Source organism: Thunnus albacares, chromosome 12, assembly GCF_914725855.1.
Source record: "Thunnus albacares chromosome 12, fThuAlb1.1, whole genome shotgun sequence".
In the NCBI taxonomy this organism is placed as follows: Eukaryota; Metazoa; Chordata; class Actinopteri; order Scombriformes; family Scombridae; genus Thunnus; species Thunnus albacares.
Genome location: NC_058117.1, coordinates 12,671,579 through 12,695,594, shown reverse-complemented (window position 1 = coordinate 12,695,594; position 24,016 = coordinate 12,671,579). Strand labels below are relative to the sequence as shown.

General features: G+C 41.6%; 1 protein-coding gene across 3 annotated transcripts in view; it reads right to left on the bottom strand.

Moving 5' to 3' along the window:
• LOC122993634 (protein unc-13 homolog A-like) overlaps window positions 1-23,410 on the bottom strand; it is a 33,634-nt gene extending 10,224 nt beyond the window's left edge. For 2 of the 3 annotated variants that reach the window (XM_044367959.1, XM_044367960.1), the window contains exons 1-27: window positions 23,023-23,410; window positions 18,646-18,675; window positions 18,312-18,411; window positions 16,908-17,025; window positions 16,584-16,707; window positions 15,840-15,910; window positions 15,663-15,717; window positions 15,194-15,223; window positions 13,348-13,561; window positions 11,027-12,127; window positions 10,786-10,888; window positions 8,210-8,253; window positions 7,276-7,354; window positions 6,705-6,710; window positions 6,526-6,600; window positions 6,189-6,408; window positions 5,207-5,434; window positions 4,971-5,112; window positions 4,553-4,722; window positions 4,263-4,378; window positions 3,468-3,631; window positions 3,184-3,337; window positions 2,812-2,880; window positions 2,407-2,496; window positions 1,011-1,145; window positions 583-710; window positions 17-102 (exon numbers count right to left, since the gene is read on the bottom strand). In XM_044367959.1, the coding sequence (XP_044223894.1) occupies window positions 17-102; window positions 583-710; window positions 1,011-1,145; window positions 2,407-2,496; window positions 2,812-2,880; window positions 3,184-3,337; window positions 3,468-3,631; window positions 4,263-4,378; window positions 4,553-4,722; window positions 4,971-5,112; window positions 5,207-5,434; window positions 6,189-6,408; window positions 6,526-6,600; window positions 6,705-6,710; window positions 7,276-7,354; window positions 8,210-8,253; window positions 10,786-10,888; window positions 11,027-12,127; window positions 13,348-13,561; window positions 15,194-15,223; window positions 15,663-15,717; window positions 15,840-15,910; window positions 16,584-16,707; window positions 16,908-17,025; window positions 18,312-18,411; window positions 18,646-18,675; window positions 23,023-23,044 (3,874 nt within the window). In that variant the 5' untranslated portion in view covers window positions 23,045-23,410. Of the gene's footprint in view, window positions 1-16; window positions 103-582; window positions 711-1,010; window positions 1,146-2,406; window positions 2,497-2,811; window positions 2,881-3,183; window positions 3,338-3,467; window positions 3,632-4,262; window positions 4,379-4,552; window positions 4,723-4,970; window positions 5,113-5,206; window positions 5,435-6,188; window positions 6,409-6,525; window positions 6,601-6,704; window positions 6,711-7,275; window positions 7,355-8,209; window positions 8,254-8,674; window positions 8,724-10,785; window positions 10,889-11,026; window positions 12,128-13,347; window positions 13,562-15,193; window positions 15,224-15,662; window positions 15,718-15,839; window positions 15,911-16,583; window positions 16,708-16,907; window positions 17,026-18,311; window positions 18,412-18,645; window positions 18,676-23,022 lie in introns of those variants that run through there. The other variant, XM_044367961.1, reaches the window with a different exon arrangement.
• Between the last annotated feature and the right edge of the window lie 606 nt (window positions 23,411-24,016).

Sequence of the window (24,016 nt, the reverse complement as noted above, 5' to 3'; positions counted from 1 at the left end):
TAACAAAGAAACTGACCTTCCATGGCGTATTTCATATCTTGTGCAAACATATTCCACATGACCTCAGCGCTGATCTTGCCCACGTTCAGTTCCTGGGGAAACCTGTGAGAGGCAGCACAGTGCTCAGACCTAAAACCAGCTATGCATGCAGTAATGGTGCTGTATTATTTAATAAAATAACCCAGGCTTATTTTTATGTAATTCCATTAGTATTTCCTCTGTATTTCTAAAACACCTACACTAAGAAGAAAGCCAGTGAGTCCATTTGAATTAACAGTGAAGTATAAATTAACAATTTTAAGTGCCACACCATCTATACACACAGGCTAAATGTTTACTGTCAGTTCACATTATGAGAACAAATACAGCAGTATAACACAGAAAAATAGTGTTGTTGATATGGCAACTTAGATACTGTAAGTAATGCCATGACACTCTCATATTCTACCACTTTGCATTTTTTCTTTATATAATTCACACACAGCTGTTGACTGATAATGCCTTGAAATTTCTGATGCCGTCTCTGCATGATAAACATCAACAAAAACAGAGAACGTTGGTTCAGTATGAGCAGACACTCACTGATTAAGGCAAGGAGTGTAGGAGTTTTTGTCTTCCTCTATGATGGAAACGATGAGCGTGATGAGTTTTGACCAGAAGTCCAGGTTTTTGATGCTGGGACCCTGCTCATCTGGAGGGACTGCCTTTGACTGGAGACAAAAGTGGGTGATGGTTTCACTCCTTTATATTAATAAAAATGACAACAGCTGTATTCTTCAGCTGAAATAGTTTTTAAATGGTCCAGAAATGTACTTCTGCTAAGCTTGGAGATTAAACTTACAACGTTGAAGGATAAAAGTGCCTTTTTTTTTTAGTATTTCTTAGTAGTAGCGCACTGACAGCACAAGAGCTACACTAAAGAACATGAAAACTGCAATGGCAACATCTGCAAATACACAAATACAGTTTGTTTGCTTAACACATACACACACACACACATGCAGTCTTACAGGGTCTGTTTGGTATTCCCTGTTGTAGAGGTCGTGGCAGTTGTTGAAAATGTACTCATAGGTGGAGTTGAGACAGGCTTTTACACAGTCCTTCACCACCTGGCTCGCCCTGGGGGGACTCTGAAGCTCCTGGACCTGAACACAAATGTTACACAACGAATGGTTGAATCCAAAATAACTCAAAATGCTGTCAGACACACACATTCTCAGCAGGAATGATCTCTCTCTCTCTGCCTTTTTTTTTTTTTGAAATTCTGTTTTAATTGGCTTATATCAAGGCACATACAAACAATGTAATCATTCTCATAGGACTTTATCTATCCAAGAATTCTGTAAAAAACAGATGTAACAGAAGGTAATAAGACTGACTTAAAATAGATAATACAGAAGCAAATAGGGACCAATAATGAAAATAAAAATACAGGTATAAAAATAGAAAATTAAATACAAAATAAAAAACAATTAAATAAATACAACCAGAATGTTGTGGTGTATCTTCATGATACTCAAATCATTTAACAAAAAAGGGTAAGAAAAAATAAAACGACAAAAAAAATCATATTAAACTAATGATAGTCATACAGGTGTGATGTATCCAACCTTCCCATCTGTTCAAATAATAGAAAAAGTCATTTTTTCCATCCTGAAGATGTCATCAATAATGTCAATCCAATCATCCACTGTAGGTATTTCTGGTTTTAGCTGCTTTCTAGTAATGGCTTCCCTGCCATCTGCACTTAGAATCTGAAATAGATATCTGACATAAGAGGTAACATCTTCTGATGGCATGGTGCCCAAATACAGGGTCTCTAGTTTAAATAGAATGTCCACCTGGAGGTTAGGGTGCTTTTTGCAGAACTTTATGAATCTCCTGCCAGAGAGGAATTAATAATGGGCAAGACCAGAATATATGATAATGATTTGCCTCGGAGAACCCACACTGTCTCCAGCAGTTGGAAGATTTGGTATAATGACTCTTTTGAACTGGAGTAATGAGGAACCTAATGAGGTTTTTCCAACAAAACTCTGTTATACCTAGGTTTATCTCAGAAGGAATTTAACCATAAACTCACTGAACTGCACAAACTGCACCAACATATATAACACCCTTACATACACAGACACACATATAGGCACACACACACACACACACACACACACACACACACACACACACACACACACAGTTTCATGATAATAGCTTCAGTTTGGATAGGATAATGTTAAGCTGACTCTCAGTTTGGGCCTCAGGCTACTTTCCAGAAAGTGCTGGAAATTTGAACCATGTTTGTTTTGAAGTTTGGTTAAAAGAAAAGAAAAGAAAAGAAAAGAAAAGAAAAGAAAAGAAAAGAAAAGAAAAGAAAAGAAAAAAAGAAGGTCTTTCACCCATTCTTACCTTCATCCTGAAGAATGTGATGCTTGTCAGCAGGTCGACAGTAGACTTGAGGTCTTGGAGTCTTTCAGGACTGCTGGCAGGGAAATTATTCTGAGAGCACATTCACAAACACATTGAGACGATTAGAAAAAATGCACAAAAATGTTTTTAAATGCTTTCTTTGCTTAAGGTATTAGGACCATGAAAGTAAATATTAGCAGTGAGCACTGCAAGATGACAGCATCATTTTAATCTTCGTCCCAAAACAGAGAGCAAGCGTTTCCATATGTGATCACACAGAAGTGGCACAAACAAATGTGGCCAGCAAGAGACTGTTAATAAACAGCACTTGTGAGACGTGTATCGGCATGTAATTCAGAATCTAGTTGTTCAGCAGGTGTTGCAATAAAGAGAAGCAGTCAGTACCCGGTACATGGACAGGTCGATCCTCAGGGAATTGTGAAGCTGATCCAGTAGTTTGACAAACCTCTCCTTCTAAACAAGAGAAAGACACAAAAACAGAACAAACCACTTAGAAATACTTCACAGCTAACAGATTATTTGTTATCATTTGACTATACAAACCCAAAACTGGATCTGACAAAGGCCAGCTGATTGGATGTTTGGAGGGGTGGGCTGGGCCACATTACACTGACTTTCATCTACAGCCCCAGAGCAAACACAGTTTTTAAGAGTACTATGATCTTCTCAAGAGATAGAAGATAACGGCTTTTCTAGAATATAGTTACATCAATGGAGAAGGGACAAAATATTACTGTATTTTTTTTAGGGACTTACGCCAAAGTTTGATGCAGCAAATCTGTCCGAGGCAGAAACATTGTTGGAGGACTGCGTGGTGTGGGCGTAGTAAGCGTTGATGTTGGCGAGCAGGGTGCTCATCACGGCTGGCACTCCTGGGCACATGTACTTAGATGACAAGCAGGCGAAGTGGCTGTTGGATGGAAATGGCAAACAGAGCATTCAGTACATTTACTAGCTCTTAAACCTTTATTACCTTGATTTGATCTGCCTTATTTAATTTCTAAAAGTTCGACATTCAGAACAGTCTTTGTAGTACTGACGTCATGGCCTGGTAGATGGACTCGACTCCGTATCGCATGGCGAACTCATCGACTATCTCCTGAGCGGTCTCCTCAAAATACACCTTCCAGGCATCATCCCCTTTGGCATCAGGGATCTTTACTACGCCGCCATTCTGCTCCTCAGTGGTGTATTGGAACAGATGCTGAAAGTAGAGGAAGAGGACATATACGTGTATGTCAGTCTACATCTTTAGTTAACATTATTATTTACAGCACAGATACGTTTTGGGCTGATATGAACTAATCTTTGGAACTACTATTATAAGTATTGATGTTTAGACAGACAGAAGCTTTTAGTTACATGACCTTGTAATCTCATAACCCCACAACTGCAACAGGAATAAACTAGGACCCAATTTACAATATCTATGTTTGAAATTGTGAAGTTGGCTATACTGTAGGACATGTTAAGAGACTCATACGAGACACGGTGTCCATGTAATTATGTCCTGCATCCAGGAGCCTTGTATCTGTACCGTACGTCGGTGTAGAATGGTTCAATAATTAAAGTCGATTACTAATGATGGCAACTAAAATTTGCTTCTTTTTTTATAATAGGAAGGAAATTTTCTCAGAGGATACAGACAGAAACAGAAAATTAACAAGGTGATTGATTGTGTAAATGTGAAACCCTGAATTAAATTGACTAGAACTAATTAACTCAGAACAGTAAGTTGCTCTTGCATATTTAATGTTTTATTTCCAGTTATTTCAGGTGTAAATAATAAGAATGAGGTTACAAAGATTTCCACCAGATGTCCAAACAAGACTGACCTCATGTAGACAGGTGTACTGGACATGGTAAGGAGCCACCGTCTCCTCTCCTTTGATCTCCACACTTATGTGCATTCGGATGGCTCCTGACACAGCAGACTTATCTGTTCGCTTGTCTGTCAGATGAAAGTAAGATATACATGCCTCCTTAGTTGGCTGAAATACGCTCTATCTACAACAGACAAGGACTTCAGTTATCTGTTTCTTGTTCTGTTATCTCTGTGTGACTCGCTGCTCCTCTCATCCGTCTCTAATTCTCCATTGCCTTTCCTCTTATCTGGAGAACTCACCTAGGTTGTACCAAACGTCCATCTCCCCGCTCAGAGTGCGGACTTCAATGATGGTTTGACCCAGGAAATCATCACTCTCACGTTTGAACCGCTGTTTCACACGAGACTTGATGTCGTCATCCTCATCCCACACGCGAACCTTGATGCGGTCAGACGAGTTGTGGCATTCGCTGGATGGGGCACAGACAGAAATTGTTAGCAAGCAAAAAAAAAGCCAACAACTGTGGAGCAGCAGTTGTTGTGGTTGACAACATATCTTGATGTTGGAGGTTGTCTGGTGACACAAAAATTTTCTTCTAGAAAAGCAAATTAAATGTTGGCATAAGGTTTAGAAAGCTTGGTTGCGTTAAATCAATTTTAGCATATAACCCTAAATACATTTGAAAAGGTTAGAGACAAGCCTCATACTGTTACTCACAAGTGGAAGTTCTCTTCCCAGACTGGGTTGAGGTTGCCGTAGATGGTCTTGGTCCTCTTCTTGGTCTTACCCACTTGGACAGTGACATACGGGTCGCTGGATCCTGTTTTGTCTTTAGCCTGCAGGCCCTGGGCACAGACCACTAAGGATAAGAAAAAGAAAGGCATTAAAACAATGACCCTTCCAGCTGTTTGATAAGATACATTTATTTGGATAACTGTCTTAGTGTGTCTCACCAGTGATGCTGATCTTTGCTGACCACTTGGAGGTCCCGTCAAGCACGCTCTGCTTGATCTGTTTCATGTGCGTAGCATGTGTTGCTTTGTCAAGGCCAAACACTTCCTGGATTTGCTCAAAGATCTCTGGTTTGTTCCTCTCTCGGATCTTCATGCGGTCCTTCAGGACCATGATGATGTTCTGGGTTCGGTCCTCTGCCCCATGCTTGGAGCTCTTCTCCGCAGCCCCTGATGAGACAGATGGGTGATGAGGGGGATGTACAGTAGGAAGAATAGTTAATAGTGTGCAATATATTCAAGGCAATATGGCTCATAGGTCCAACAGCTTATCTCCTGTTTCCCTGCAATACATCTCTTTAAAACTGAGTGCCAAGTTTAGATAGCACCAGATCAATTTTGAACGTCTTTGACATTTCTTGGCCAGGGATCAAACACCAAACCTCCCAATATTATGGCGGAAACTGTATCCACTTAACCACTGATCTGGTCAGGAAAAAGTAGATAGTCTTAGTATAAAAGACCAACAGATGTTTTTGGCACCAAGATCTTACCAGACACTTTGGAGACAGGAGACAGATGAATTATGCATTACATAGATTGACTCCAAAATCAGTATGGGAATTGGATAAGCCACCCCTTGTGGAGCTGAATTAGACAAAGCAGTAAGGATGCAAAGGCTATGGGTAGAAGTGAGAGAGGAGAGAGGCAGGGGTATGACAGCACATTACTCATGAGATAAATTGGAAAGGAAGAGGGAGGAGAATGTGAGAGTGGATAGAGGACAAGAATAATGGGATGTCAATTGGGCAGAAGGATACAGAGGAGGAGCTAAAATAGGATTGGGTTTGTGTGGAGGTCTAGGTGTATGTATACCTTAGTAAAAATAGATGCATATATTTAATAGTGTGCGTTTTTGTATATGTGTGCATGTAAAAAAACATGCTGCACATGAGCATCCAGGTATCAAAACATTGATGCTTACTCTGCAGACAGTCGGCATTCAGCAGATCCTGGCACTTTTCGTGGCATTTGACACCGCACTCAGAGCAGCGCATGCCTTGCCGGGCGATACCCCACAGCAGCCCCTCACATTCGTAGCAGTAGGTGGGGGTGGTGGCTGTCCACACTTCAAAGTTGTGTGGGGTAGTGGAAGAGATGGGGTAGATCAGAGCCTGCAGGGTCTTTTTATAAACATGACTCTTCTGCAAAAGACACAGAGAAAAGAATGTGTATTGTATAAGAAAAGTGTCATAGATACTGAGTAGATGTTGGAGAATCCTGAACAGAACTGTGAAACAAACTGAGATGAAGAAACCCACCAGCTCCTCATTGCCCAGAGTGGTGGAAGCCATGGCCGAGGTGATTCCAGCTTTTCGAGAGTTCTGCACTAGAGACTGAAAACAAGAGGGCAAAGATGAAAGTTTCATTTTTTAATGTGAGTAAGAGTGTGACCTTCAAATTAATATTCAATACCTGTCAGGGATAGACAGGCACTTACCATCGCCTGATGTGGCAAAGCAGTGATGAAACAGAGAAGAAGGGGAAAAGGAAAAAGAAACAGATATCATATTTTAGGAATTTCTGACAATGAGGTGTACAAGCCTTTAGGATACATTGTGTATGTGTATGTGCATGCGCCTATGCAGCTGACATAGTATTCCCTAACCTCTAGAAGAAACAATGTTACTATATTGATTGATTACTGTAATTACATTAACACCACAGATATGCCAGCATTTAATTTATCAAGTGACAACAAGTGAGGCATGTGACACAGTCAGGGGGAAGGGGTGACAGAAATCAACATGGGTAGCCTTTCTGTGTATATACACTGTGGCTTATAGATATAGGATATACTGGGAAGTAAGGAAAGTTATGCTTAGTTGTTTTCAGAGTATAAAGTATAAAGCATAAGTGGGAGGCATATAAATATTTGTTCTGAAATAGAGTGAGATTCAGAGTAAAATAAAGACTGCAACTAAAATGATTCTATGGCATGATTGATCTATACGGTGTGTATGTGTGTGTGTGTGTGTGTGTGTGTGTGTGTGTGTTCATGTATATCTCACCAGATCTCTGACAAGAGGAATGGCTTTTCTCTTGCGAAGGTCCGGCATGCTGTCAATACTGTAGAGTGCACCTCCCATCCTGAATACAAAAAGTAACAACCATTATATATTCAAATATATGTTCATCAATATGTACAGTTGGTCAGTGTATTAAATGTAATTCAAATATTAGCACATATGTACACATGTTCTGGAAATGTACAAGCATACAGAAATTTTGGAGAGAAGTGTAAGATGATCACATTTTCAGTACTGACAGCTAAGATTAACGGTGCAAAAAATAAACATAATGCACGACTAAGTGGAATAGTGTTGTATACTGCAGAAAGATTATCTTTAACGTTTGGATTTCTAAAGATTCATACACTTCAATAAAAAGATGTGATAAAAAAATTCTTACTTTGAGTTAATGTTATGTTACTAAGAGGTAAGTGTAATTCCCTCAATCATTGTTTCTATTGCCACTCCACCTGTTCTCAAGGACTTTACTTGAGAGTTTAATTACACAGGCTGCCTCGTCTCAAATAGTAGGAATGACACTCCATACACCTGGGTATAATTGCTAGGTTTCTATTTGGCTAACTTAGCACTTCTTCAGTATGCAGCCTCAGTTCTACTCTCAGGTCTGCCTCATCTATAAATGACCTGCCAGCTAAGTCAGGGCAGCCCACCGCCGCTCAATACTCACTGGCCAAATGCCATAAGCTGAATGAGCCTGTGGATCAGAATAAATAGGATGGAGGATTCCCGGACTAAAGAAGGGCATTTTCAATCTGAAGCAGCACTGGTGGTTTCCATGATGATCTGAGATATTTTAATTGCGTTTAAATTCAAGAGTTTTCGCTGATTATAGATTCACTAATACACTGTGTAATTTATTGTGTTTCATGTAAGAGAAATTTAATTTGTTGAGCAACAGACAGTGGCCACTCACCCTCCTTTACCAAACCACAGTGAGTTGGAGTTCTCTCCCCGAGCCTAATAGAGAGAAAAATGGATGTCAGATGAGAAAACAAACAATTTAATGTTTGACCCTGCAGTCTTCTCTAGTCTTAATTCTGTATATGATAAGGATACATCACTGGACTGAGAGTTATCTGAGAAAAAAAAATATTATTCAATAAATGTTACCCTTATTGATGTCACTAAAAACACAAAAAACTGTTATGCAACTATGCATAAAAAGGTTTGTGAATCCAAATATGTATTTGGAGGATCAGAAACAGTGTGGCTTATAATCAGAATGGATGACAGCTCCTTAAAGATATAGAAAAGATCAAATTGTTGAGAAGATGAATGAGTGGTGTGACGGTGCCTGTTTACAAGATATCTGTTGCGTGTATTATCATTGGCCAACATTTCCTTCTTTCTCTCGAGCAACCAATCAGTTTGTACCTACCTGTCAGCATGCTCCAATGATGGCCGAGCAAAGTGCATGTGAGTGTCACTATGGCAATGACATGAAACTGGAAAGAAAACAAAGCGGGTCGGCACAAACAAACAAACAAAAAAAAGGACAAAGGAAGGGAAGCCAAGTGTACATGTACAAAAAAAAGGCAACGTGACATACATCAACATAAACAATGAAGCAAGTGATTAATTTTCTGCACAACTGAATTCAAAGGCAATGAATAGCAACATAATATGTGGATAAAATATGCAAGTGAAAACTGATCAAGCAAAACTAAATGTGCACAATTAAATCAAGCAGTAAGTGTATGGGGCTGGAACAGTGACAGTTAAATTTTGGCATCGTAAATAACATTTGGCATTGAAAACAAAACCGGAACTGAAAAAGGAAACATTGGCATTGAAATGCTTGTATTGGAAAAAGTTGTATTGGCACTGAAATAAGTATTAGCACTGAAAAAAGTTTCACTGAAAAATAAAACACGGGCATTAAAAAAATTACAATCTTATTATCTTATTTAATTTTCATATTTTTGGCTGGACTGGCCTCGTACCAGCTCTATAACCCTGAATGTCTGTTGTCACTGACACACTGAGTCACTGACTGACTGAGTGATGGAGTTATACCATTGGTCAGCTGGCCAAGTGTTTGAGTTTCTCCACTGGTCATTGCTCTTTCAGAATGAATCGGCGCAAACAGTTTCAATTACGTACACAGGGAGCGTTTACAGCAGAGCCCCTGATCGGATATAAGTTTTAAAAACACACATTTACCGACCGAATCGTCTCACACGGAGGCTCCGACACTGACAGGACCCCCAACCTGCAGCTACAAAGAGATGCAATGGATCCATTTTATCAGCCTGCATGGCAGCTAGCAGCTAGTTAGCATGGCTAGCATTGTTAGCATAGCCTTACCATGCTGTGTGTAGCCAATAGACTGTATAAAATTAAGGTGTAGCCGCCATCTCTCCGGTTTAACAGCACTGTGCTGGGCAAGTGACAGGTGTGTTTATGGTGTTTATGTGTTCTGAAAGACGTCAGCGTGGATATAAAGTCACACCGCTGACGGACTATTAGCCCAGCCTGCTAATCCTATATAAACATATGGATGAGAGCATATGTTTACAGACCACAGATAGAAACAGATGAAAGCAGGGCGAGTTAACAGATATTTAAAATAGTTATAATTAAAATTTAAAAAAGTTCTCTTTCAAATCAAACATCCCAAGATATGAGTGGAAAGCAATGTTCTTGCAACTGCATTTATAACCTTTTTTTTTTACCCAAATGTTTATAGACACTAACACTGAATATCCCTGTAACAAATTGGCCACAATTTCGCACATTGACATAAACGGTCCAGCCATATACTAGGTTTTGACCTAGTCTTGTTTGCATTATGATGTCTGAAGAGGAAATCTGAAGATTGACATTGAAAAACACATCATAATGCAAAAAACATCAAAATAAAATAAGATAATAAGATTGTAAGATTGTCATTTTTTAATGCCTGTGTTTTGGATTTCAGTGTAACTTTTTTCAGTGCCAATACAACTTTTTCCAATATAAGTGTTTCGATGCCAATGTTTCCTTTTTCAGTTCAGGTATTGTTTTCAATGCCAAATGTTATTTTTGATGCCAAAATTTAACTGTCACTGTTCTAGCCCCATATAGGTCAGGCAGTCATACAGTCATGTGGTGTTGCACCAAAATAAAATAAAAAGCTTGCTGTCTGTCAAGCCATTGGTATTTTCATTTTAGGATAACCACAAGGTATCAATTATAGAATATGAAACACATTACTGCTTTCTGGTGTAGCTTAAAACACTATCAAAATAGAACTCAGGAAGATACTGTATGTACCCTGTCTTTGCACATAAATAATGCACAACACATACATATTTCAAAGACTTGGTAGACAGTTTTAGAGTCTCTTGAACTTACATATATCTTTTTAAATTGCAGTTATGGCATTGAGGGTGGAGCTGAATCAGTCCTTCAACTCTGGGACTTGGACTGGATTATTGTGGAGAACTGGACTGGAATTTGGACCAAGGGTGGGGTTTAAACCATACTTGGATATACTTGTGCACTTACCTCCCGAAGCTGTTCCAAGACCTTGTTGTAGAGTCTTAGCCAGTTCTCTTTGGCCCTGACTGCTGGATCCACTGGCTCTTTGGGCTCCTCTTTGACTGCAGGACTAAAATAAAAAACATTTTTGGCACAAATAAAAAGCTGACACATTTCTTAGATTTGTGGTGGACATGTTTCTCTTCTAGTCTATTTTTGTTGCTGATTTAGTTTATTGATCTGATTCCCTTTCAACCTTCACTCCTACCTCTCAGGAGGCATCTCTATTTCCTCTATTGGCGTCGGCGGTCTGCTCTCTTCAATGTGTTCCTCCTCCTCCTCCATGGGGAACTTTTCTTCTGGCTGGGCAGGGGGTGTCCTGGGCTCCTTCTCCAACATGTTTTCCTCCTCTAGCCAAGGCTCTTCTTCCAGCTGGAGGGCCTGGTCCTGAGGGGCAGCTGACTGTGTGGTGGCAGGACCATTTGACTGGGACTGAGGCTGTGCAGACGATGGGGTCTGTTGGGAGGAAGGGCCCATGGCAGTGGAGGGGGGCTGGGAGGCTGAGGCAGCCATGGTGGCTGGGTGGGATGGTGGGACAGCGTTGGCTGCAGCAGAATGGTGTTGTTGAGATGTAGCTGAGGCTGGGGGGTGAGACTGGGCAGGCTGGCCGGTGGGAACAGAAGACAGGAAAGTAGAAGCCAAGCCTGTGACTGCAGCTGTTAGAGGCTTGGCCATTGAGAAGAAGGAAGTGGCAGACGGGGCAGCCTGTGGCGGAGGCTGTGTTTGGGGCTGGGGCTGCTTAGGTAGTTGGACTGTTTGTTGACCAGAGGGAGGCTGTGCTGCAGGGGCCATGCCAGGAGGATGAGCCTGGTTGGACGTTTGGCTAGAGGGTTGAGTGGGGGGCTGCTGTTGGTGTAAGGAGGACTGTTTCTCTAGTGGAGGTCTGGAGCTGGGAACATCAAGAGTTGGAGGGGCAGTTGATGTCGGAGTGGGGGTGAATGGAGGCTCCATGTCTTCACTGAGTGTACCATCCAGATTGTACAAATCTTCATCGTCGTACATCATCTCGTCATCCTCATAGAGGCCCTCCTCTTCTCCCTCATACAGTCCTCCATCATCCTCCTCGTACAGGGCTGCCTCCTCACCTCCGTCTTTGCTGTAGCCGCCCTCATCGCTGTACGCCCCCTGAGTCTCATCAGGGTCCCAGTCGGGAGAGCCCTTACTGTAGCTAACCGATGAGTGGCAAGAGTGGTAGGAGTCGTTTTCGTCATAAGGGTCCCTCTCTCCGTACTCACCACCATAGTCCTCCTCACTCAGCTGACTACTGCATCGACTCAACTCTGCAGATGATGCATAGCTCCCTGTGGGACTAAAAAGCAGAAGAGAAGAGAAGAGACTGATTATAAAAGCACTAAAGAGGGATACAGTTTTGTAATGAAGATAGAGACACTTTCATTAAGGTTATTTTTACCTATACACTAATAAACAAGTACACATGTGTAAAATAAATAGTTTACCCTCCCTTTGTGGACCATAATCTCAAAAATGCTCACAGAGCACTTAGAGTATGGCCTGTACACGTTGTACTCTACTTGACAGCCCTACTAAAAACCTTTTCTACATGTCTTAGCGTGCTGCTGATGGCTAATCGATGAAAAGCACTGGGGATACAAGAATACCAGACAAGCAGCGAGAAATAGAGCAGAACAGAAAGGTGAGCGGGCTCCAGAAAGCTGACAAAAGAAAAAGAACAAGCATCCAGAAATGCAACAAACAGGGAAAAAGTATTTATACTCCTTGATGAATGGGGCTATTAAAAACAGAATAGAGGCACAGAAAGGAAGGAGAATGGATGGGGGAGAGGGAGATAGTGAAGACAGGAAAGAAAGGAGGAGATGAAGAAGAATGGGCGGGCTGGTGGAGAGGTTGCCCTGTCCAATACACTCACACAAGCAGCTAATCTTATGTGCAGTATTGAACATTAGATTGCAAGTTGAATAATTCATAAAGCAAGAGGTAGAGGGCTACGTGGTTTCCTTCCCAGTCTATGCGAAATATGTCAATTAACACTGAGAAATGTAACAGTATTGTAAACAACTTTGAAAGATAAATAGCATTTGGTCAGCACGATCTGTTGAAGGCTCGCATATGCACATACTGCATGGCAAAATATATTCATTCAATAATGGATGAGCTAAATCTCAGCATAAACGCCAGCAAAAATTCTGTTTTTAACTTCCTCCTATAACTAATTCTGTTTCACTTCAAGTCATCATCACTCTTACATACAGTGTTAGATGATCAAGGGATTAGTCCATCAACATAAAAAATAACTGAAATAATCATCAATTTTGATAATAAACTTATCATTTAAGTTGTTTAAATGAAACAAAAATACCAAACATTTATTGATTCCAGCTTCTCAAATGTGAGAATTTTTATTCTGTATTATATAACTGAATGAGTTTTGGACAGTTTGTTCGACAAATTTCTGAACATTTATAGATATATAAACAGGTATATACAGATAAATCGCTAATGAGCATAATAATTACTTACAGCTCTAATAATACTAACGCAAGCACACACCTGACAGTCCTCTGATGGTTGTAGTCGAGGTCGTGGCTGTTGGTCGAGCGTGGGTAAGAGAAGCTTCTGGAGTTGCGGTGCTGGTGGCTGATGGGATACTGGTGGACAGAGGCGTTGGGCTGGGATGTGCTGTAGTATGGAGGGGGGATGCTGTTACTGGTTTCACTGCGATAGTCGCTGTCCCTGTCATCCACGGCGCTGTCTGGGTCCTCATCTACACAGAGGAACATGCGCACATTCTTGTTATGTCCATCAACTGAGAGTACAGCAATAAAAGACAGGGGAACGTTTGGGATTTTTAGGAAATAAAAGAGAAGAGAACATGAAAGTGATGATTCCAATCGACCATATCTCGTAGCACAGAGATAAGGAGCACTCATCAGTACTGAACCAATCTTTTAGTAATATGGTAATTACAGATAATATAAATGAGTTGGCAGCGTGCTACTGCTTTCAGACCCATATAGGTCATTCAGAGTACATCCATACATGAAACACACAATGAAGATCATCAGTGGCCTGGTTCTCATTTCCATCGTAACTGAGCATAAATCCACTCCTGCTAAGGAGAGGCTTTATTTTTCTGTGCTGTCCATACATAAGAGATTAACATCCCACAGGGAAGTGATGAGAGACTTTAACAGTGCTGAATCAGTCAAAAGTGAAACCAGCTTCTATTAATCATTCATCATTATCCATCATCTTCTCTCGCACTCTGACGATGGTGGCCGCTGCATCACTTACACCTTCATCTTCATCTGTCTGGGCGTGTAAACACTAATTAAAGGCATCGAACTTTGTTTCTCACTTCAACCGTGTCCCCACATGTCCCTCTCTCTCACTCACTTCACCGGCTCTGCATCTATCATTACCCCCCTGCTCTTTCCTATTTCCTCTGAGTGAACAGAGATGAGATGAATTGCTGCAGCAATGTGGGTGAGTCTGACAGACTTATATAAGACCATCTGCTAATCACAGCAAGAGAGAAAATTTTATATATTTAGACGGGGGAAAGAAATAGATGAGCAAATGAGATAGAAAGATGGACATATGGGACCTTTTTGCATATTTACATATATCCAATGAATGTATGCATGTACTATCAGTATCTATGTGCAGTACATACAGTACAATCCACAAGTATTTTTATAGCTATATTGAATACTGGATTATCCAAATTACTCCAGAGTCCTCACTGGAACTACTTTCTCCCAAAGAAACAGTTCCCTTGAAAACTGTTGACAGTGAAGTCTGTTCATTATATTATTATGTTGCTGTTAAATTTTCTAAAAGTCATTTCTCAATGCTGTGACCCCCTTAAACAAACTTCCATTCAACTTCATTGTAGCTGGTAGCTGAAGAGATCTAAAACATGCTATCTCAAAACGTGGGCAAATGAAGCCGTCCCTGTGGCTTAGGGGTTAGGAAGCCGACCATGATCCACAACAACCTGACTGGAGTTGAGCTGGGGACCTTTGTTGCATCTCTCTCTTCCTCATTTCCTGTCATTTCTCTATTGTCCTTAAAAAAAAGGCATAAAAATCCCTAAAAATACTTTGAGAAAAATGGGCACATAAAACCAAAACTATCTCTATGGTATGGTGAGTGAGATTAGAATTGCACATATTTCCTTCAAATTATGAACAGCGCAGAAGGACAATGAAAGAGCTAGAATTTCTTCACTGTTCACTCAATATATATGTAAACGCCCTCAAATTAAAGCTGCAAGTAAGCTCTCTCTCATACTCATAGTTTCATTTCAAATCCAATCTGCTTGACTGCAAAAGAAAAACTCTCCAAATACTGTCAGACTGCACTGTATCTACAACATGTACTGTGCACTTACTTTGTTGGTCTCCCCATAGGCTCCAATTACCTGCAATGAAATAGGAGGGTTTTAGAATCGATTATGAATTAGATTGGCGTCCAAACATAAACATGCATTCATGCCATTAACGCCTCAAAGTTCCCAGATGGAACTGGTGCATGGAAAGAAAGCATAGAGGGAGTGCTGAGCCTCCAAGTCTTTCCACCTGCCCCAGACAGCTGGCTCAGCAGACTGGGCCGATAGTCGAAACACAGCAGCATCCTGGAGGAGTTTGCCTCCGGACATCTGATGATACCGCTATCGATCCCTTACAGTGCAGTGATCCAGGCCCTTTCCCCTCTAACACAAAACAACCCATGTGTGGTTACACACATAATGCACACGCTGAGCTAAAGCAATCTAATTACATCTCAGCAGCTAAATGGATAATTCTCTTGTTCAGCACAAACAAATGACTGGTTTGTACAAACAGCGATCGGTCACTTACAACACTGGGTTCCAGGTACACGAAGGGGACGTTCCTGTTCCTCTTGGTATGAGTACTAGAGGAAGACAAATAGAAAATCATGGTATAACATAGTTATTCTCCCAATGAATCATGTTGGCATGTTCCTAAAATGTAAGGATACGCTGGGGCATTAAATCAAACAGGGTGACAGCTTACATCTTGGTCCCTCATGGCGTTGAGTTGCTCTAGTTTTTTGGCCCAGTATCGTGCCTCATCCTCAGGGATATCTGAAAACAACAAGCCAGACAAGCTCAGGCGACAAAAACAACTCTGATGCAGCTCCACCTGTGTCATTTACACTTAATTCTTAAAATATTTACCCCTGAAACTTTCTGCTTAAACATAGCTTTGTCCTGTTATAAACTCCACCCTTGTGACAACAAACTAACATAAATGAAACCATTTGAGAGTATTATTTGACCCAAATCTGACAGAGTGAACTCCAGATACTTTGGCCTGACCAGAACACAGTGACATTGAAAATTCACTAAGAGCCCTAAAGCCAATCCTCTATAAATAGGCCAGCTCCACAAACTGAGGAGTCAGGTGTACAGTATCGACTGGAGGAAGGGGAAACAGTATGAAAATGACACCTAATCAATGTTAAGAGGAACACAGCTTGATCACTGAGAAAGAAAGGACACAAACACTCCTCTCCCTGCCTTGCAAACATATCACTGAAAAGTGGGTTGGGTTAATTAATCAGTCAAAGATTACTGGTGTTCATATATCATTGTTTGCTGTGAAAACATACAGACATCATTTATTCAAGTCACATTTTCCTTCCCTGGAGGGTTGATGATTTCCTATAGTTTCTCATTTTCTTCTACCTATTGGCGGTTTCTGATTGTGATGTGAATATTGATTTTTCTTGTAAAAATGATGGACCTATGCTCTCACCGAGAGGCAGCTCAAAGCGCGTGTCGAGCAGCACCAGGTGGAGTGTGGGATCTTTGGTGCCACAGATCTCATTATCAGCCATGATGACCTGGGAGTCCAGTGTGAGCCACTCGCCCGGACCCTCCTACATACAGAAGGAAGAAATGAAGCTGACATGCAGAGAGAACAAATGCAGCTGACACGCAAACAACTGCAGGACAGACAGATGAGCATGACAAAAACAGGCTCATCCAGCAACAACTGCAAGTCCCCTAAGTACCACAGAGTACAGACTGTTCAACTGCAGTATTTCTCAAGAGGTGGTGGTGGTGGTTAGTGGCAAACCTCATTTGACTGTCGGATGTTATGGAGGGGAATCCACACGGTGCCCACCATGGTGTCCCAGATTAACCCTTTGTTCCACACCTCTACTGTCAGACCCAGGTCTAAGCGGTTAATTTCACTAGACAGACAGGAAAAGAGAGATAGGAAACTTCAAAATCAAGAAAAAAAGCAACTGACTTACTAATAAAGACATTTAAGATAAAGGCTAAACACACACACAAGCTGCACAGTAATTACTTGTGGGCTTCACTGTGACAAATATAAGACACGTCTCTGTGGGAGAAAGCCTAAGAGAATTTAACATAAAGCATTTACAAGACAGCAGGAGGCAGGACAGAAAGAGAAAGAGAGTGAGGAGGATGAATGAGGGGAGGGAGGAGAAGATTGTGATGAAGGCAGTGGAGGAGGCGATTGTATCGCATGCCTGGAGGGAGAAAGTGGGAACTTTAATTAAGAAATAGGAGGACTGGATTTCCCGTCTCAGTGGTGACTCCTTTTAAGAAAAGTGCCTGTTTGATTCATTGCCGTGACTGAGGGGGCACAGTCATTTAAAGGCAGTTTGAAGGAGGGGATGAGGCTCTCTCTGCAGCCCAAACATTACATAACACAGCTTCACTGATGCAACCCCAGTACAATGCTCAACGCCTCCGAACATCATACTAATGCACAGGACTCTGCAGCCATCCCGCCTGCTGCATCCCACATGCTAAATGATTCTCACCATTTATCACCCTTATGCTGCCACACTGTCAATACACATGCTGGATCGCTCTGCATGCCAAATACTCAGTGTTGTATAACGTTCTTGTGATTGAAGCAAGCTATCATTTCAATATTTATCGAAACACGAGCTCAAACAAACTAATTTAAAAGGCTGCTAATGACGCCTTGAGAGCTGCAATAGGAGGAGAGAGAGGGAATATGGGGTGTAATATGAGGTTGAAATGGGGAGAGAATGAGGAGGAGGAGGGGGGGTTGAGCAGATGAAGATCAAGGAGCAGTGTTTAGAGGAAGCGACAGAGGAGAGGGAAGAGGGGTTGGGTAAGAGCCAAGGTTGAGAACGAGGCTGAGAGGGGCAGAAGTGCTGAGGGAGAGGAGATGAAAAAGAGGATGAGGCAGTTGTTGGAGGCGGACGTGCGGATGCGGAGAGGAAGAGCTATGTGAAACAATACAGGGATAAAGGGCACTTGGGATGGAGGAGTGAAAAGGAAGGGATGGAGAAAGGTTGATAGGAAGCAAGAGATAAAAAACAAAAACAAACACAAAAGCACTCAAGCAGCTGAAGTGGAGAGTGAGATGAGGGGAGGAAAAGAGAGAACAGAGGAGCAGGCGAAATAGCAAGGGAGAGGGAGTTACAGCAAGAGAAGAAGAGAGAGTTTTGTCAGAAGATGATGAAGGACTCACAACATGAAGTCTTGCTCCCAGCTGGGCAAGTTGCCCCTGACAGCGATGGTTGTGCTCTTCACATTTTGTACCTTAAGAGTCACATAAGTGTTGAACTTCTCTGTTAAGGAAAGAAGGATGAAAACATTAGGAAACACCTGCATTAGAAAATCACAATATGTTATATTCTACATAGTAACTGACTACTCATCCCTTTAATTTCCACTGATGGCTTCAGCCAGTAATGTGTCCACAGTCTGCAACCAGCTTGTGCTTAAAGATTTATAACACATAACAGAGAGTCTCTCCCTCTGTTTGATCTACCTCTTTCTATTTTCAGGATCCCAGGTCTTACCTTGGGGTCCATCCAGCTTGGCTTTCTTCACTGTGGAAACACAGAGAGGGACAAAGTCACACACAGGAACGCCATCTGTTTTCACTTCTGAATGTTCCTGCGTCCTCTGTTCTGGCTTTTACACAGAGAGAACCGGCTATGAGAGGATGCTCGTGATACATTAAAACCCAATCTGTTAATCTTAATGAAATACATGAAACTCGTGGGGATTCAATACTATGTAGAGTTATTATTATTAGCCTATACATTTTAGACACATTTTCCAATCACAGCTGACTGCCAGAAGGTATACAGTACATATTTACACGCTACATGTCTGTCGACTCAAGGAACTGAAAATTGCAACGATGCAGATTTGGGCTAAGTGCTCTACCTTCTTTGCCATAAGGTCCAGACATGTTGGCACCAATTATGGTGGCAAAACATAGCACTGAAAAAACATGGGCAGCTGTCCCGCTGTGCTTCATCAGTGTGGGATACAAGGGCAGAAACACAAAATACAGTATACCCACATGCAAATACCACAGATTAAACAGATGAACAAAATATTTTATTTTAATATCTTTTTATTACCAAAATAGTTTTATTAAAAGGAACTATAGTTGTAGCAGATGTAGATGTGGTATAATGGCAAGTATAAAAACATTTAATTATCCTTTTTTTTGATTAAACACATCGAAATTTGAGAGTCAAAACATATCTGTTAACCCTGGAAAAGTCTTCTTTTTCTACACTCATTCAAACGAAAAATTTCCACCTTCATCACGATGTGTTGGTGGATTTTTCAGTGTGCAGTTAAAACCAGGCTCTCTCGCTGCAGCACCTTTTCTACCAGCTTTGACGTAACTCACACATACATTTTTAATACTCTACTACCCGCTGCTCTCCACCGCGCACGAACATGCTAGACAACATCCCCACACCACACTGCAGGTGTATACACATCATGCACACAAACATAAAAAAAATGATATGTATTAATAAAATGCAAAGGCCATCCAAATGTGTTATATAACCAAACCTGTACCTTTATCACCTCTTGGAAAACGTGATGTGAACGCCAATTCACTTATCTCATAATAATACTCTCACTGACCATCCATGCCACAACCAATCGCCATAGTAACCACCACAAAATGAAAAGTAAAATTGCCCTGAGTCAGCAAGACACTTTTTTTGTTTCTATTTCTCATTCCTTGACTTCATCTTTCTTTCATGCAACACACACAAACTAAAGCTGCAGCTTAAGTGCCATTCTGTTACATCAGCAGGCACACTCTCACACACACACACACACACTCACTCACTCACACACACTCACACACACTCAGCTGCAGTGACTCACTCACATGCACCTGCAGTAATGATAAAAAATATTAATCTCCTCTTCCATTCATACCTCAGAAACTTTAACTCAACACCTACTAATGTGTAGGTAGGTGCTTACATGTGTGTGTGTTTGCATCTTTACTTAAAATTCTGCTCTGGTATCGGCTCAACATCATTTTGATGTCAAGTTTTCAAAACAGCTGTAGCTGAAAGCCTTTCCCCTGCTGTAGCCTAAATGTGAACAGAAAATGAAATAGCTCAATATAATGTCGGGAAGACAAGAATGAAACCAAGCTACAGTATGTTTTCAGCAGTCCTTTACATTGTTTAGACAGACCACATTAACGCCTGGTTCTTGCTGTATTTTAGTGTCAAGACCGAAACAGCCGTGGAAATATATCAGTACATGAGGAGGATCAATGAAAAAGGAATTGGATTTTCGTCGGTGGAAAGCTGAAGCTTAATAATAGCACACAATCATAAATCTCTCTGACAGGGTGAGCTACGGTGAGAAATGTCCACAAGCGCCCACAAACAATGTTTTGTCACAATTGCATGTATCTGAGCAGACAAGATGACCTGCAACACATACTGTACATGTAAGTGCTTATGAAACATAAACAACGTGCCTGTGAAGGGCTGTAACTTTGGATCAATTGGCTGAAATGTAGGTTATGGCTGAGTAGCCTGGATTCAGAAAAACGAGGTCAACGCTATAGCTATATATCACCATTAAATGACTTAAAGGATCTAACAAATCAAATTGTGTGTGTGGGTTTTTTTTTTATTAATCAGAGGATACAGAGCACAATCAAACCCAATCGTATATTTTCTGCAACCCCATGTTTTTGAGCAGAGACTTCACTCAGGAAGTACCTCTGACACAGCAGACACTGACTTATGGGAAGTGAGTGGATTGCCAAGAAAACCGACTCAACTGGGAATCAAGCAAACCCTTCAACTTGAACTGTCAGGGAATGTAAAATAGGAGGCGGGTGCGCTGAGTTTAGCCATGAGCCGATGACAAAATGAGGGCTGACATGATTCAGAGAGACACTGCCTTATTCCTAAGGACCATATATACACGCAGATCTGCTGTAGTCTTTGCAACTGCTGACAGAGACATTACGCTCCCTGATTTAATGTCCAAATCAAGACGAGGAGAAAACTGGATTCGAAAGTACGTTGGATATCTCCAGGAAAAGAAGCCAAGTTCTTCAGAGTTAATCTGCATCTGTGTCTGAATTCTGCTTTGTCGGCAGATGCTCTAAAGAAATGCAGCCTATTCATGAGGCACAAGCACTGTGGAGGCCAGAAATAGCTCCAGTCAGGTAAGCATGAATGATGTAACAGGAACAGAAAGGAGGCTCTCTGCCAAGTCTCGTAGTCTACGACACTGACAGCCGCAGCCACTGTTTATGAATGAATAACACTCTGGGTCTTAATGACACTTGGGACTGACTCAGAGCAGGGACAGTCAGTGGGTGGACCTGGCGGGACGGGATGAGGTGGGGTAGCATCGATAATGGGCCTGACGTATAAAAGGTGACTTTGAAACCCCCTTAACTTTCCTTTTGTCCGCATATTGCCGTTATTCCATCTCCGACAAATGTCCAGAGTACAGACACACCACAGTCATAAGTGACTGATCAGATTTAGAGCAGATTGAATTTGAAATGATTCTGCAGCATTTTTGTTAATCGATGAAATAATTTAAGCCAATTTTTAAGCAGAAACACCAAATTTCCCTTGTTCCAGCTTCTCCGGTGAGAAAATTTGCTGTTTTTTTGGACTGATATGATCAAAAACTGAATATCTTTGGGTTTTAGACTGTTGATTGGACAAAGCAAGCCATTTCAAGATGTCATCTTGGGCTTAAGGCATAGACGATGAGCATGTTTCACCATTTTCTGACATTTTATAAAGCAAACATCAATTGATTAATTGAGAAAATAATAAAAAATTATAGTCCTCGTTAGTTGCAGCTCATATCAGATTCCTATTTGACAATTTTGGGTTTAGTACTTACATCATAAACATACTTTTACAAGTCCTCCTTTGCTTAATCGGTCTAATATTCCTGTCCATGTCACTGTCTCATATGTTTGAGAAAGTGTCTGTCCAAGAAAGGCTCAAAATATTTAGCCTAAAAATAAACGCTTGAGGACCACAAAATCAATATTAGTGGGGTCCTTGGGTCATAATCATCTGATTACTGCGCCCTGGATGTGAAGCTGGAAGTGATGCTGCTTTATGAGTAATAACAGCAGATGCTTATTCATCGCACTGAGAGGCAACAGTGTCAGCATCAGGTGTTTTTCAGGGAGTCGGGTAAAAGGAGGTGACGCATCGCTTCAGGGAAAACGTTGAGGAGTGACGCGCACCTCCAGCCGGCTACGAGTATTCCCTCACGACTACAGCAGAGCGGCAAAGCGGAGGCGGCGGCTGTGCGGCAGCGGCAGGGGCTTTTCCTCGTCGTCCACCTCATCTGGCTGCCCACGCATGAATGAACAGAGTGGATGAGACACACACACGTACACATACACACACATTCACACACACACACATACATACAGCAGCCGCAACAGTACCAGCTAAGGGAGGAAACAGCGGTTGTCCTCCTCCATGTACACATTTATAGAAACTCCACCGCCTGTGACTGTTTGCTGGTACCAACGGTCACGACAGGGCTAGCCTACAACCTTCCCTGTTATCTTCTTTTTTTTGCTGTCACGTTAAAAAAAACAACATACATGACATCTTTATTTTGGGTCAAACATTAATTAAACAAACATGTCATAAAGCCACAGTGTTGTTAAAAAAAAGTATCCTTGTGTAAAAACGTGTTATGTGTCCGTTAAATCGAGCGGAGCCGCGGTGTGATTTAATGACTATTCAGCACAAACCCTCCGCTGCTCGGGCTACGGAGTTTTCTACGGAGCTGATAGCCCGCAGGGTCTGTCAGACAACTGCTGCGGTTAAACCGTGAGCAAGTGATACTTCTAGTAATATCAAACACAAAAGGCTTTCATTAATTTCCTCTCTTACCTCCCACACATAGCAGGGACATCTCTGATAGCGGTGTGAGCGTCCCCGGCTGTCCTCTACTGAGCGCCCGCCTGGATGCTCCGTGATTTGTTTGGTCCGTTTGTCTCTTGGTTACTAAAAAAAAAAACTCACACCGTTACCTTTAACGGTAACGGAAACACATCAGCATTATCTCAAAAGCGCTCGTCTCTCGCTCTCCGGAGCTGTTGCTCTTTTGGCAGGACAACACACACACAGGAGTGAATTCCTCGCCCCCCCTTTTCTTCCTCCTCTGCATTGCCTCAGCTCTCCTCCGCTGCTCCTCCTGCGCGCACAGCCATCTTGTTTCAGCAGCAGCAGCAGCACCCGCCGCGCCGCGCCGCGCCGCCCTGACGTCACGGTTGATGAGTAGCAGGAGGAGAGGTGAACGGAGGAGAGGGAGACGGGATGGGGCTGATTAATATCGTCCTGGCCGCTGTAATGCACTCAATGAACAATATGACGACGAGGAATTTCATTCATCGTTTCCAGTTACAAAGCATTTTAGATTTTTTTTCTTTAAGATTAGTTTATATGCAAGACTTGATTAAGTTGACAACCAGGTAAAGTGGGCACCTGTCCAGGGCCCCTAAAAAGGTTCCCTGTGTTTTTCTTTTTTGGTAATTTGATGACTTTTACTTTGAGAAATTGAACCATTAACTGGCTCCTGCATTATTGGCCATTTCTTGTAAAAGGGTTTTGTGTCAAACAGCCTCATTATTTTAGTTTACATAGTGCTCACATGGCGCATTATCCTAAATTGCCTACAGTTTACAAAAAAGAAAGAAAAAAATGTATTTCATCTATACCACCTGGCGCCAGGTAGTATTCCATATGAATACTGATTGATTTCAAGGTCTCTGGGCAAAATATAGGCTAATGAAGCTGCCATCCATAGTGTGCTGTGTAAATCATAGGCTACTTCAGTGGCTCCCTACTGGGAGTGAAATCTCATCATCAGATGATTCAATGAAAA